General features: G+C 51.4%; 1 protein-coding gene across 11 annotated transcripts in view; it reads left to right on the top strand.

The window, feature by feature from the left end:
• The window catches only part of ptprsa (protein tyrosine phosphatase receptor type Sa), a 152,370-nt gene extending 138,261 nt beyond the window's left edge, over positions 1-14,109 (top strand). For all 11 annotated transcript variants that reach the window (XM_029828670.1, XM_029828671.1, XM_029828674.1 and 8 more), the window contains 9 exons: positions 30-149; positions 1,593-1,747; positions 2,350-2,635; positions 5,021-5,199; positions 5,319-5,445; positions 5,528-5,653; positions 7,344-7,498; positions 10,193-10,328; positions 10,521-14,109. In XM_029828670.1, coding sequence (XP_029684530.1) covers positions 30-149; positions 1,593-1,747; positions 2,350-2,635; positions 5,021-5,199; positions 5,319-5,445; positions 5,528-5,653; positions 7,344-7,498; positions 10,193-10,328; positions 10,521-10,589 — 1,353 coding nt within the window. In that variant the 3' untranslated portion in view covers positions 10,590-14,109. The remainder of the gene's footprint in view (positions 1-29; positions 150-1,592; positions 1,748-2,349; positions 2,636-5,020; positions 5,200-5,318; positions 5,446-5,527; positions 5,654-7,343; positions 7,499-10,192; positions 10,329-10,520) is intronic.
• The last annotated feature ends 737 nt before the right edge of the window (positions 14,110-14,846 follow it).

Below are 14,846 nucleotides of genomic sequence, written 5' to 3'. Positions count from 1 at the left end.
TAACCGATGCCCTCTGTCCAACCCTCCAGATCAAGTGTGACCAGTACTGGCCCAGCCGGGGCACAGAAACATACGGCATGACCCAAGTGACCCTGCTGGACACCATCGAACTGGCCACGTTCTGCGTGCGCACCTTCTCCCTGCACAAGGTGAGAGGAGCTCCGCTCTGCCCCCACCCACACGGCTGCTCTCTGCAGCCAGAATCAGCCTCATTATCCCGTTCGGTCACAAATGGGAGGAAAAGTAACTAGGAAATGGATGCACCAAGGAAATCCAGGCAAAATGGGATAAACTGTTGGCCCTGCAGCGATCAAATTAATCTAGTTTTTACTTAAACATGAAAGCTTTTATCGTCATTGTCCTTCCAGTCCGCCGCGCGGCTCAGTAGATCATCTGTTTATGTGCATCTGCCAAATTGGAGCACTTAAGTAAAGTGAGGAGACGCGAAACCCAATATACATAATTGGACAAGTCTCACACACACACACACACACACACACACGCACAGGCGGAGGCAGATGCAGGCTATGATGAGAATTCACTTCTGCTCCACTGCAGTTAGCTGTTAGCTAAAGCGTCGCAGGCCTGATGAACACGCCGGCGATCACACGGACGTGAGGCTCTCGGGTCAGCTGACCCGCGGTGGCGAGAAGTGCTGCTGTCAAGGGGTGCACGTTGCAGGAGGCGTGCACGAGAGCGTGTCAGAAGGTTCCTGCAGTTCCTGTTGATGGATGGAGGGAGGGGGGAGGGAGAAGAGCCTCTAAATTCCCAAAGCCGGCCCCATCTGCAGAAACAGGGAAAATAAAGTAAAGGAAAATAAGATTTAGGTCAGTTTGCTTTTAATTACCACGTTCATTTATTCATTTATTCAGCGAGGAAAGAAAATCTCTGTCAGGGAAGCAGAAACCCTGCATTGAAATGCAAACAGTGCCTCCATTAGAGGCTCTTGTGGGGGGGGTGAAGATGCAGGAGGGATTTTAGTCTCCTCTCCTCCCGTCCTCCGGATCCCGGCTTCTGTCGTGGATGCGCGGAGGGTTGAGTTTGAGGTGGGAGCTGACCGCTCGTCTCCGTACGGTACGAAGGTCTCAGACCGGGGGCAGGGCGTCGCCTCTTAACGCCGCGTGTTATAACCGCTTCATCTGAAGCGCCGGAGAAAACCGGAGAAAACCGGAGAAACTGGCCGCCCTGTTCCGAAGCTGCGCCCAGAACTGCATGTGAAGTTCCAAACTCTCCCTATTTTTTCCCAAATAAGCCGGGTTTTCTTCCATTACAGAAAGCGGCGATGAGCTTGAAAGGTAGCAGCGATGTTATTGTTATTACACACGTTATTACACATGTTATTACCACCCCAGCTAAAGTAAACACGAACACGGACTTGATTAATAAGCAGGAGTTTGTGGTAAAAGGTCAGAATTTCACAGAATCCCAACATTTATTGCATTTATCTATCAGCCGTTTATTTATGTGTTTATTTGTTTGATGCTTTTGTTCCGTCCTGAGAGGGAAACTTGGCGTTCCTGCTGGGAACGGCCGCCGCAGCTCTTCTCCTCCTCAGGCGCACCAGCTCACTCACTCCTGCCTCTTTCCTTCAGAACGGCTCGAGCGAGAAGCGGGAAGTTCGCCAGTTCCAGTTCACGGCGTGGCCTGACCACGGCGTTCCCGAGTACCCGACCCCCTTCCTGGCCTTCCTGCGTCGGGTGAAGACCTGCAACCCTCCGGACGCCGGTCCCATCATCGCTCACTGCAGGTCGGACACCCTTTGATCCCGGTCGGGGACGGGTCGTCTTCCTGATTGGACGGTCGTCTTCCTCCCCGCCTCCGTCTCCTTTTCTTCCCATCTCTTTTTCCTCTCTCTTCCGTTTCCCCTTTTACCAGCGAGGTTTCGGCGACGTCTCGCAGACATTGAAACCGTCCTCTTCAGGACAACTGAAATTTGACGGCTTGTCTCTCCGTCGCTCCTTTGTTGTCGTCGCTGTTGTTTGTCTCCGTGTTCCCGACGACTCCCTTTCCTGCCGCTACTCAATTATTTAAAATGGGAGGCTGAAAATTCCTCAGGAATCAGGGGAAAAGCGTGTTTCACTGCCTACAACACAACCGCCAGCACAGCACAATAATAGTTCATGCTCTCTCTCTCTCTCTCTCTCTCTCTCTCTCTCTCTCTCTCTCTCTCTCTCTCTCTCTCTCTCTCTCTCTCTCTCTCTCTCTCTCTCTCTCTCTCTCTCTCTCTCTCTCTCTCTCTCTCTCTCTCTCTCTCTCTCTCTCTCTCTCTCTCTCTCTCTCTCTCTCTCTCTCTCTCTCTCTCTCTCTCTCTCTCTCTCTCTCTCTCTCTCTCTCTCTCTCTCTCTGCAGCGCCGGAGTCGGAAGGACGGGCTGCTTCATCGTCATCGACGCCATGCTGGAGCGCATCAAGCACGAGAAGACGGTGGACATTTACGGCCACGTGACGCTCATGCGCTCCCAGCGGAACTACATGGTGCAGACCGAGGACCAGTACAGCTTCATCCACGACGCGCTGCTGGAGGCGGTGGCCTGCGGCAACACGGAGGTGGCGGCGAGGAGCCTGTACTCGTACATCCAGAAGCTGGCCCAGGTGGAGAGCGGCGAGCACGTCACCGGCATGGAGCTCGAGTTTAAGGTAGCTAAGCAGGGATCCCATTTAGTCTGTTTTCTTTTTTTTTTCCCAGGGAGTTTTATGAATGTTACGCTCTTAGCCCAGCTTTTATCACCCATTTTTTTATGCACATTTGAAAGTATCGCGTCATAAAAGTGTGATGGGGAAGTTTTCACGCTTGATTGCGGTGCTTCGGGATGTAAAAACAGCCATAAAAGTGGTCAAGTAGAAGACATTTCCCAAGTTCTGAGGAAAACACGGCTGCTGCCTCTGATTTCTAACAGGCGCCATTAGCTTAGCATTTTATTTTTGTCTCCCGTTAGCCTCATGCTCACTGCCAACCTAACTTTAGCCTTTCTTATGAATGAAAACGGCCTACTCTTTCTACGCAGGTAGAAATTTCAGTGGCTGCGGTTTAGGCCGACTTGAAACGCAGAGAATTTGGAGAATGCGTGCAAATGAGGCCACAGAGGGCAGGAATGTTCACACGGCGACTCATTAACGTCTCTCTCGGGGCTTCAATCACAACAATGCTAACTTAAGCAGTTTATTGTTTACGCCTTGTGAGTTCAGTCACCTTGTCCTGGACGACTGTAAGCCTTTTAAATTCTGTTCCCCGAAGATATTTAAGATGCAAATCCAATTTCTTAGACTCGGCTAGTTTACCGGGTGCAGGCGGCGAGCCTGGTTCCCGGTTCCACAGCCGACCTTTGATCTGTAATCGCAGATTAGGAAAAGTTGTTTCCATGCCTTGGTTCCGAACCATTTCTCCAGCCATCTTTAAAAAAGAGCGTAGATGAGAGTAGATTTCCAGAGATTCCACTCGCCGCCACCCGCCAGTGATGTAATCTCCGCCACCGTCACGCTGGGATACTGCTGAGCTGGCGTCAGGACTCAAATGGGGATTAATAACATCCACGCTGCACCGCATGAAAGCTGGGAGAGAAGAGGGAGCTGTGGGTGAGGAATGATGGAGGAGCGGGTAATTAAAGCTTGATGATGACAAATGGAGGCGTGGGGCAGGTGGGGCAGGGGGCGGGGGCAAAGCGTCTCTAATGAGCACAGCTAACTGAGGCGCTGAGTGGGCCGAAGCTGGGGGGGGGGGTTGTGATTCTTGGGTGTGAAACCGTGGCCGGAGGGATTAACAAGAGGGAAGATGAAGCGGGAGTCAGGGTGAAGTTGTCAGACTGAAGCAGGAAGATTTGTTGAACACAGCGTATGCTAATCAAAACACGAGCTGGAACGGGAGCGGCGGGGCTGCTGGGACCTCAAATATTAAAGGGGAGGGTTGAGAAATCAGCAGAATCCCAACAATAAGGCGAGCGTGCCAGGAACGACCTGGTTAATTACCACAAACATAATTGTCAGGCGGCTGCATTGTTATCCCAAAGAGAAGCGCAACCGTCACGGAGTTTAGGATTAAGACAATGGAATTTCTCCAGCCAGCTGTGCTGTGGCCAAACATGATTCCCCCTGTAGTCGTGACGCATGTTTCACGCTGGGAAACGCATCTTGTAGCTACAAATGGGAACGGCCCTGAGAATACCCAGCATGCTTCTCTACCCCATTTGGACGCCCCCCCCCCCCCCACAACCTCTGCGGTATTCGCCTCCCCCAGCGCTGCCAGGCCACCTCCAGTCCAGGTGTCTTTGTGAAGCACGGGGGGAGGAGGGGAGGGAAAGTTGGATAAGCTCCTCGCTCGTCGCCTGAACTCCGGGGTAATTAGGCTGCGGTGGGAGATTCAGGTTGTGGCAGTAACACATTTCTATAAATCTGCCTCCATTGTTGCCCCCCCCCCCCACTTGCACTTGTGGTTCTCTCCGTCCAAACATTGCCTGATTAAAGCGTTTCCACGCGGTCGACTCGTTGGCGGGTGTCACGTGACAGGAAAACTCCCACCGAGGTCCTGGTGAGGACGAGGCGATGACGGTTGGCGTTGATTTCGGGGTCCACTGACCCACTTTCAGGCATCTTTTCTGCGCCGTGCACGTGGGATCCGGCCCGACTGTTAGCCAGGGTTATTTTCCATCTTCATCCTCGGCCCTCCAGGACCTCACACGCTGCACCAGAGGATAATTGCACTTCTTCACTTATTTACACACTCCTCTCCTGATCTGTTTCTCAACCCTCCCTCCCTCCGGTCTCTCCTTTCATCATCCTCCCCGGCATCAACACCCTCTTTCTTCCCCTTCTGCATCTTGTTTTTTTTTCTCGACTTGTTTTATATTCCATCTTTAGCAAAAAAGCTAAGATGCTAACGTTAGCGCGTGCTGAATTCGCCGACCTTCCCCGTTATCGCGGAGCTCAGCCTGGTCGGACGCTGCAGTGGGCAGTTTTCCGTCAGCAGGATGGATTCCTAAATAAATCCCCGCTCTTCCGCGCTGACGTCCTTTCCCCCGTCTCTTCCAGCGTTTGGCCAACTCCAAAGCCCACACGTCTCGCTTCATCAGCGCCAACCTCCCCTGCAACAAGTTCAAGAACCGGTTGGTCAACATCATGCCCTACGAGACCACCCGCGTCTGCCTGCAGCCAATCAGAGGCCTGGAGGGATCCGATTACATCAACGCCAGCTTCATCGACGGATACAGGTAAGAAGAGAAGATGCAGACAAAGAAAATGGCGGTTTCTGTTCCTGAGGTCGAAACAGGAAGTGGAATCAGTCGGTGTACAAGCGTGATGATTTCTCTCATCCTTTTTCCTTCTCAAGGCAACAGAAGGCCTACATTGCGACACAGGGCCCTCTGGCTGAGACTACGGAGGACTTCTGGAGGATGCTGTGGGAGAACAACTCCACCATCGTGGTCATGCTGACCAAACTGAGAGAAATGGGACGGGTAGGAGATCCTGCAGGACGGAGCCGGGTCAAATCCTGCCTCGCCTCTAAAGTCGATCATTGGTTTTTATTTGCTCCCAAAGGAAAAGTGTCACCAGTACTGGCCCGCGGAGCGTTCTGCCAGGTACCAGTACTTCGTGGTGGACCCCATGGCGGAGTACAACATGCCCCAGTACATCCTGCGAGAGTTCAAGGTCACAGACGCCAGGGTAAGAGGATCGGTCCAAACGAATCGGACCGTTAGGGGTCTTGAACGCAGGCTGCACCTCACAGCTTCATTTTGTCATCCCGAGGTCGGGGGGGTGGATGGGGGGGGGGGCGTCTCAGTGCTGGCTGGTGCTTCATTAGCCAACAGCTGCAAAGTAGCATGACATCATAGCGTCCTACAACAAAGCGGTCCATAAATTCAGCAACAAAGGAGAAAACGAGCGCTCCCTCTCTCTCTCTCTCTCTCTCTCTCTCTCTCTCTCTCTCTCTCTCTCTCTCTCTCTCTCGCTCTCTCAACCACGGGACGCCGCAGGTGATGACTGTCAGCGAATCATCAGCTCGCGCGTGGCCAGGCTCCGCCCACGCCACCCGACACCACTCGAACCTCGCGTCCGTTCCCTAAATGATAAAAGTGCGTGTCGTTCTCCTGCCTCTGATCATGAAAGTGCGTTTTGTGCCGCTGTGATTTAGCAGCAACGCTGCTGCTCCTCGGCGCTCAAATCTATCGAAGCGGTCGCGTGTTTAATCGCCCAATTGGACACGCCGGGCGGGCCCTTGGGTCGTACGTGTAAATTACCCCTGTCCTGGCGCCACACTACTCTTTCTTCTGTCCATATTCCTTATTGTGTTCTCGTTGTAATCCCCCTCTCCCCCCTCCCCCAAGAAACCATTTTCATGATGAAAAACAAAGGCAGAAAATGCGCGACGCACCATAAGAGAAGCGAGGAGACAAGCAGCTTATCCAAATCGCCGTTTGTCAAGTACAACAAATGTACCTGAATGCATCTTGGCAGCGTGCTGGAGGTGCGCCGCCATTAGCAGCGGCTACGATAGCGACGCGGCGCGCGTCAGCATGCGGAACAGTGGGATTTAACATTCAGAACACAAGGATTCAATAGGCGGTTTATTTATATCGCCGCGTACAATAGCTGCATTCGTGGTGCGTCCATTGTTGCAGCTCGTAGCAGGAATTGTTGACATGAGAAATCATTAGCATGGATGAATAAGAAGGCGGGACGCTGTGACAATCAGATTTTAAGCTGTTGTTATGTCGAAGCATTGGCAAATAGCGTAATTCCATATTTGGGGCCTTCAGTATGGAAGATTTAACCATGTTTGCAACCGTTTAAGGGGATTAAAGTGGCGCATTTTGTTGTTTCTGCATATATTACTAAGCCTGTTTATATTTGCTCCCAATATTTACTGATTTTTATCGCTAAAAAAACAAGCTGGAGCAGGATAGACGTGGATTTTACCAACTCGCGCGTCCGTGCGCTAAAATAGCTCAACTTTTGGGACCAGCATGCAGCGGGATAAACATCCCAGTTTGCTCGCTGGCCTCTTATCAAGATGTAAACTCACACGAGGAGCAATAAAACAAGATTACAGCGTCAAGTCCAAGCTGACATTTTCAGCATTAGCACGTCACCCTGTGGCCTTTTTTTTCCTTATTTTCTGTTCACGTCTTAACTGCACGGCTCCGATCCTCCATCAGGCCAGCGCATCGATCACAGGGCGGGATCATCCTATTCGCCGCGGCGAGGAAGACGCGTGTGACGGCTGACGTGCTATCGATTAGCTTTAACTGGGAGCGCCTGCTCTGAGCGCACCTCAACGCGCCGGCACGCCTGATAGATGTCACGTGCTTCCTATTTTCCCTGTTTCCCTGATCCTCATCCTCCGTGTTTGCAGGACGGCCAGTCCAGGACGGTCCGACAGTTCCAGTTCACGGATTGGCCGGAGCAGGGCGTTCCCAAGTCTGGGGAGGGATTCATCGACTTCATCGGCCAGGTGCATAAAACCAAGGAGCAGTTTGGACAGGACGGACCCATCTCCGTCCACTGCAGGTAATCTTCTCAGTTAAAGACAGCCAATAGGAGCTCTGGGAATGTTCCCTCTATGGCAGCATTCCGGGCTGAGGCGGCGCTTCCTTTAAAGGCTTTAAGATTGAATCGCCTCTCGCGGTGCTTAATGTCTTGCGGCGCTGCATCTCCTGCGGCGCAGCTGTAACGGCCTCATCAGGCTCGATCCCATCCCTCCTCGCCCGCTCCGCCATGGCGGCGCGCTAGCCCCGCACCTCCGCGGGCACCTCTCCTCCATAATTGATAAGGCCGAGATGTGCCGTGGCATTTGTAAAGAGGAGCCCGGCGAAACGATCCGGCCATTCTCGCCGCTTTTTACGACGGCGACGCCATGCATTTTTCATCAGAACTGATGTAGCTTCCAAGGTAACCTTCGTCATTAACGGGATGTGCTGGGCAGAGGGAAACCATTTGGTTGTGGTCACCACTGAGGTCGTAGCTTATCCTTGCCCCCCCCCCGCCCAGTAGTCACTGAGTGGCTCCTGACGAGCATCTTTGCTGGGCGGCGGCGCCTTGGCTCCACGCCGTAAAGAAACGGGCAGAAATTTCCTTGGCTTTGTCTCCGCTTCATCTGTTTCCTCTGGTCTTTTCTTGCAGAATGAGTCTCTTTTTCTGCCCCATGACATCATCAAACCTAACGTCACCTCCTTGTCTTTAAAGGATGATGTCAGCGCCCGTCCGACGGGCCCCGGGGAGTTCTAAGTGGTGTCAGGGAAGCTCCAATGAGACTGAATTATTCTCCCTCTCCACAAGTTCGCTGTGGCGGGGGCAGGGGGAGCTGTCGCCGTTAAATGATTTCTTGTTTTAAGAGGAGTCACCAGACTGGCGTGAGCGATGAGGTCGCCGATGTAGCGCCGACGTGTTCGGCGGATGAATGCCTGGATGGGTTTGTTTGATTCTGGAGCAGAGCAGGAGGGGAAGATGTGCTGCGTTAACGGAGCGCTGGGGGGGGGCAGGTGGGCGAGCAGCAGCGGCCACACACACATTAGCGAGGAACGCTCGTCTTCTTGAAATAGTTTCTGACAATCCTCTCATCATCTCCCTCTTCTTTCACCCTCCTGCCTTTCTGCTCTTTCTTAATCCTCTTTCCTTCTCTCCCTCCTTCCAGCCTCGCCTCCTCATCATCCTCTCTTCCTCATCCTCTCCTCCTCCTCCTCTCCTCCTCCTCTTCCTCAGCCTCTCCTCCTCATCATCCTCTCTTCCTCATCCTCTCCTCCTCATCCCCTCCTCCCCCTCATCATCCTCTCCTCCTCCTCCCCTCATCCTCTCCTCCACCTCCTCTTCCTCAGCCTCTCCTCCTCATCCTCATCCTCCTCTCCTCCTCTCTTCCCCCTCATCCTCCTCTCCTCCTCCTCCTCATCCCCTCCTCCTCATCCCCTCCTCCCCCTAATCCTCTCCTCCGTCTCCTCTTCCTCAGCCTCTCCTCCTCATCCTCCTCTCATCCTCATCCTCCTCTCCTCCTCCTCCTCTCCTCCCCCTCATCCTCCTCTCCTCCTCCTCCTCCTCATCCCCTCCTCCACCTAATCCTCTCCTCCTCCTCTTCTTCCTCAGCCTCTCCTCATCCTCCTCTCATCCTCATCCTCATCCTCCTCATCCTCTCCTCCTCCTGCTCCTCTTCCTCAGCCTCTATCTAAAGGACCCACATGCTTTTGGTCATTAATTGCCTGATTACTTCCTGTGAACGGGGACACCAAATCCTCTCGGTCTCCTCAGACGCTCGGAGTCGATCTTGGCGGAGGGAGAGGGCGGCGCCGGCGCTCTGTTGAGAGTCCGCGTGGCGGAGGCTCCGGGTGGGCCGGGGTTTGGTTGTCGGCCGTTGTCTCGTGTTCTGCCTGATTAGGCTTAATAACTTCTGTGTTCGAAGTAATTTAATTACAGCCGTTCATCCCCCCCCCCCCCCCCCCCCCCCCATCCCAATCATGGTTTCATCTGCCGACAGATGAGAACTTCGGAGGTGCCCACGTTCCGATGCCGACCAGCAGCCGCCGCGTTCCGCTCCTCACTCAACGAAACGCCACTGGGGGCCGAAAGGACCGCAAATAACTGGCTTGTCATATCAATTATTGTTCCGTCGGTGAAGTGGAAGTCGCTCCGCGGCAAAGCGGCTTAGAGAGGCAGCTCTCGAGTATTTCAGGAGCGGAGTTAAGACTCGCCCACGTTTGTGGAGCGGCGGGCCGAATTTACTCCGCACGTGGGAGGGGCTTAATGGGAGGGGCCGGGCCGTTCATGAGCGAGTGTGGCTCACGTGCGTCCTCCCCACACCGACTGCGTCCCAGCGCTGCAGGAGCATCAGGAGCTCCACAAAGACTCAACACTTTGGCGTCAGAAAATGAAAACAATAAACATAAACATTCTTTTTATTGTTTAATAAACTCAAGACGGTTCTTGATTGCTATAGTCGTCCTCCGGGTGTGCTGGAACCAGGCTGTTTATGTTTGTGCAGCAGCCCTGAACAAACATACACACTGAAATATGAACGTTGTTGAAGTTAACGTGTAAATACAGCGTCAACGAGGGACCTCTGGACAGGACGTCCCCCCGTGGACGCACGGGACAGGCGCTGCAGTGAGGGGTCAGGGAGGGGTCGAGGACAGCTTCTGTCCTGCGCTCTTCGCCGCTACGAGCCTCCAAACTGTCCCGGGTCGGACCTTTAACCGCCGTCTGGCCGTGTGTTTGCAGCGCCGGCGTGGGGAGGACCGGAGTCTTCATCACCCTCAGCATCGTCCTGGAGCGAATGCGCTACGAAGGCGTGGTCGATATCTTCCAGACCGTGAAGATGCTGCGGACACAGAGGCCGGCCATGGTCCAGACTGAGGTCAGAGGTCACCTATCGGTTTTCAGTTAGCGTTAGCGTAGCCCGTTAGCACCAGGAAACGCTGACTTATCTCTCCTGTCGTAGCGAGGACACGGTCACCGGTTAATTAGTTTTAACCAGACGACCCCTCAGATTTGTCACTAAAGCCCAGATTCTATTCTGATGCATTTGTCTCCTGCTCCTTTCTTACAGGATGAGTACCAATTCTGCTATCACGCGGCTCTGGAGTATTTAGGAAGCTTTGATCACTATGCAACGTAAAAAGAGTAAAAAAACAAAAAAAAAGCCATCATCCCCCCCCACCCCCTCCCGAGTCCCCCCCCCCTCCCCCAACAGTCTCCTGAGCCATAGAAACTTTAAAAATTTTAACCAACGACTGCAGACGACAACGACGCCATGGCTAATCCAAACCAGGATCCTATCGTAGATTTCCAGACGCCAGGAAAACCGGTGTAGAGTAGTTCCGATTCGACCTAGAGACCCCCTCCCCTGTGGGTGGGAGGCGAGGGGGGGGGGGGGGGCCCATCCTCCTGACGCTGTGGCTCAAGCTGTGGAATCGATCAAACGTCAGACTGCTTACCTCACCTCAAGTGTTTCAAAGTGGAGGACATTGTAAACATTTGTGGACGTTTCTCCAGATATTTTATCGCGGTACGACAGCAACAAGAAAGAGTTCGTGACAGCAGCAAAAAAAAAACGGATGTAGCCAAGATGGGGGGGGGCTTTCTTTTCTCATATGCCTGCAAGTGAAAAGGGAATTTCCATTTGAATTAGTATCCAGAGGGAGGTTGTCCAAAATTTGGTAAAAGAAAAGGAGAAAATCCTCTGAAACCGCCACCATCTGTCATCAAACACGCCTGATTCACGTGGAAACTTCAGTCTGATTACTCACGTAAATGTCAAATGACTCCATGAAGCAGAAATGAGCAGCATATAGCTAAAAAAAAAAAAACTACAAACTACAAATGTGGAAAAGTCCCAGAATGGACCCCTGAGGTACTCCGGGAGGTTTCTGTCCGTCGCCTGAGAAACCCAAGAAAGCCTCGGCTGTCGAGAGAAGATGAGGCCGATTCTTCAGAACTATCAAACCCGTGACTTTTTACAATCACCCCCCCTCTCTCTTTCGGACCTTCGCATCGTGGGGCGTCGGTGCCGCCGTCTCTCCGACGAGACCGGTGGACGAGAAGCTTGGAGACAAACCTGACAGCCGAGCCAGGATGGAGTCCGGGCAGTGACCAACGCTCATTCGCATCACTTTGGACTCTTTTTTTTTAATCCCATGAGGAATTATCAACCTTAATTTTTCTTTTCTGAAGTCTATTTTCTGTCAAAACTAAACATGCTGCTTATCTCGTGTGTGCTGTACATGCTACTCTCCAGAGGAAAGAAGTCCGACGCCTGTCCCGCTAACCCGCCCGCGTCCGGGGGGGAACAACACCGATACACATGGGTCTTTACCGCCTCTCCGTTTATTTCCAACCTCCTATCGGATCATCTATTTATTTGCAAATGACACTAAAGCGTGACTGGCGAAGAGTCCTGGAGTAAAAGCTGTGCATCCATGTGGTTGGGGAAAAAAAACAAAAAAAAGGCCTTTAGTTCCACTGTGCGTGTGTGTTTTGTAACAGTTGGATAAACCAGTAGTTGCTTTGGGTTTTCTTCGTCCTCCGTTTTGTGCGGATGCCACAGCCGGACCAGGCGGCCATGTCGGACCTCGACTGCCAGCTCAGGCGGCGGGAGAGTCCCATTTATGGTACGCTAACGTTAGCATCTCCAGATTTAAAAGGAAAAACTTGAAATAAAGGCTCTTAAGAAGGCGTATCGAGTGGATGCGATGCACTAATGTGGAGAAAGAGCAGGAACATCAAGGCTCTGATGTCACCGGGTTTGGATTTTTGGTCTAGAGGAGCGCACGGAGCGTGCACGTGCGCTAAAACCAGAGCGATGGACAGAACTGTGTGTCCTCTTTTCTTATTTCCAGAAAAGCCTTATTGTTACGGTAACGAGATCATCAATGTTGTATTACGACGACTTAATTTGCATTTACATCGTTTTCCTTTTTATTTGTTTGTTTTTTTAACAGAGATGTCGTTTCACATTTTTAAAAGCTTAGCAGTAAAAGACAAATGCTTATTTGTTCATATTATGTTGAAATACATTCTATTTTTTCACTGTAGAAATGTTCAAAATAACATGTCTGGGTCAGTGTGCATGTATGGGCTCATATATACTGCACACTCACACAGTCATATATATTTAAATGAGAATATAAATATATTATATCCAGACATTTAGTATTAATACTAGTTTTTTGTTCTCCTCATCTTTTTTTTCTTTTCTACCTTTTCTTTTCTATATGAGCCAGTTCTCATATTTGATAATGTGGTCAGTCCTTTTTCTTGCGTGTTGTTGGCTTTTTTCTTCAGTTTTGTGAGTCCACATCAGCGTTAAGGCTGAAATGTGTCTTTTTCAGATCCACCCTGTGCCGATGAGGAGATGCCATTTTTAATCTTTGACGTTCTTCGTTATCATTTTTAGACGGTAGTGTTCCTTTTTTAAAAAAAACAGAAGAACTCAAAAGTATCTAATCATGTTTTAATTTGCTCTCTGTGCCCCTCCTTTACGTACTCAATGATCATGTACAGCCGACGTCTCTCAGAGTTTTTAAGAAATGATGCCGCTTTTTCCTTTTTTTAACATTTCTTTTCAGAGGCAATGTGGTCTTTTTTTTTATTATTCCTTGGTTAGGTATCCACTATGATCAAGACTATACCTGTAAATAAACCAATATCCAGATTATATGTATTTGTATCATTTGACCCTCAAGATCAAATTAGTTTCCGTGTGATCAAATTTCCAGACGTGGAGGTTTCGGCTCGTATTTCTCCCCCCTTTGCCGTATGTGAAGCCTGTTTTCTGTTCACTCCCTTCCAGTTCTTTTTGCTTTCTTTTTAAAATCTTCACATAACGGTTCAGTTCATTGATCAGTCTTGATTTCAACATCCTGTTGAGTTTTTTATTCGCAGAATGACGGGAAGGTCTAAAAAACTGGGGACTTTGTTTTTTCGCACCATCAAAGCACCACAGTGTGAGGCGTTTAAGGACTGGCGGATAACTGGACGCCTAACCCTAACCACATCTTCCCAGAAGCTCCAAGGTTGCCTGGAATTCTGAGGCGTCGGCCAAAAATATTCCAGCTGATCTGATAAACATGGCGGCAGCGAAGGTCATAAATTTGCGACCTGTGTTGATTTATTTTCTGTCCACTGCATTTTATTTTCATTTGGTGTCCTCGCTCATCCCGGGGCCGGAGAGAATTCGGGAGCAGGTGCGGCGCAACCGAGGGAGGAAGAAGACGACCAAAAAGGTCCCCGTGTCGGGCACATGGCCTCCGAGCGGATGCCTCCCGACGAATTTCGCGAGGGTCGCCTGCGGCCTGAAGCCCTCTGGGACTCGGAAAGACTGGCGAACGCCAACAGTGTATCCGTGGAAGTCTTTGGACGCTTGTGCAGTGCGTTGACCCGTTCTGACTCCATGTAAAGACTTTTGAAAACAGCTGCCAACATCACAGGAATATCTGGGAAGGGGGAGGAAATATAGCATCCGGAAAAATAAAGCATCTAGAGAACACGGACAGAAAAGGCCTCAGCTGAACGGTGTTTCCTTTGTATGAGAGCCGAGAGCCGTCACTTTCAAACTGTTACTTCTAACTGAAACAATGATTGGTTGAAAGCCACTGTGTATGTAGATATGTTAACTTTGTATTAAAGAAATGTTGTCTGAAAATGGTCCTCCCTGTGAGCTTTGCTAACGTTGAGCGCTGTTGGTCGGAGCGGCGAGTATCGAGGCGCACAGGTGCTCTGCGTTCGTCGGTGGACGGCTCCATTAGCGCGTTAGCGTCGTGGCCCTCTGGCTTCGTGACAAACGTATCCCGTTGTGTCCTTACTTCCCTCCTCAGGCCGCCCAGATGAGCTGAGCTTGGCTCGTAGGAGCACCTGGTCATGTTTTTTTGCTATCTGACGCCATCATGAGTGCGTCATATAGTGCCTGGCTCCTTCCAGGTTAAAGGACACGCGTCTCCTCCTCCTCCTCTTCCTCCTCCTCCACATTGGTCACCACGGCGACTGTCTCCATCCAACCCACTCCTCTGCATCCTCCTCTCTCCATCCATAAACCTCCTCTGTGGGCCTCCTGCCTGGAGGTGCCCTCCTCGGCATCCTTCCGCCGGTGTCTTCATTATTCCGCCTCGGTCCTTCTCCATCTCAGTGTGGCTTCATCTCCCAAACGGGCTCGATGAACTCCTTCCTGAGCCTGTCCTCCACGCTACACTCAACCTTCTAACCGACGGATGGTTTAATCGGCACGTGTTCCTTTTCAGGCTGTGATCTCACCAATATTTGCTGTAGAGCGCGATAATGGTTTGACAAACTTCGAGTCTCCCTCCGCGATGTTTGGCTGATGGTGATTACTCGACTCACGCGTGTCGTCGATAATGTGAGCTCCGTCGCACGAAGAGCC

The sequence above is a fragment of the Takifugu rubripes genome, chromosome 20 (genome assembly GCF_901000725.2).
Source record: "Takifugu rubripes chromosome 20, fTakRub1.2, whole genome shotgun sequence".
Taxonomy (NCBI): Eukaryota; Metazoa; Chordata; class Actinopteri; order Tetraodontiformes; family Tetraodontidae; genus Takifugu; species Takifugu rubripes.
This window is presented reverse-complemented; position numbering and strand designations above follow the sequence as displayed.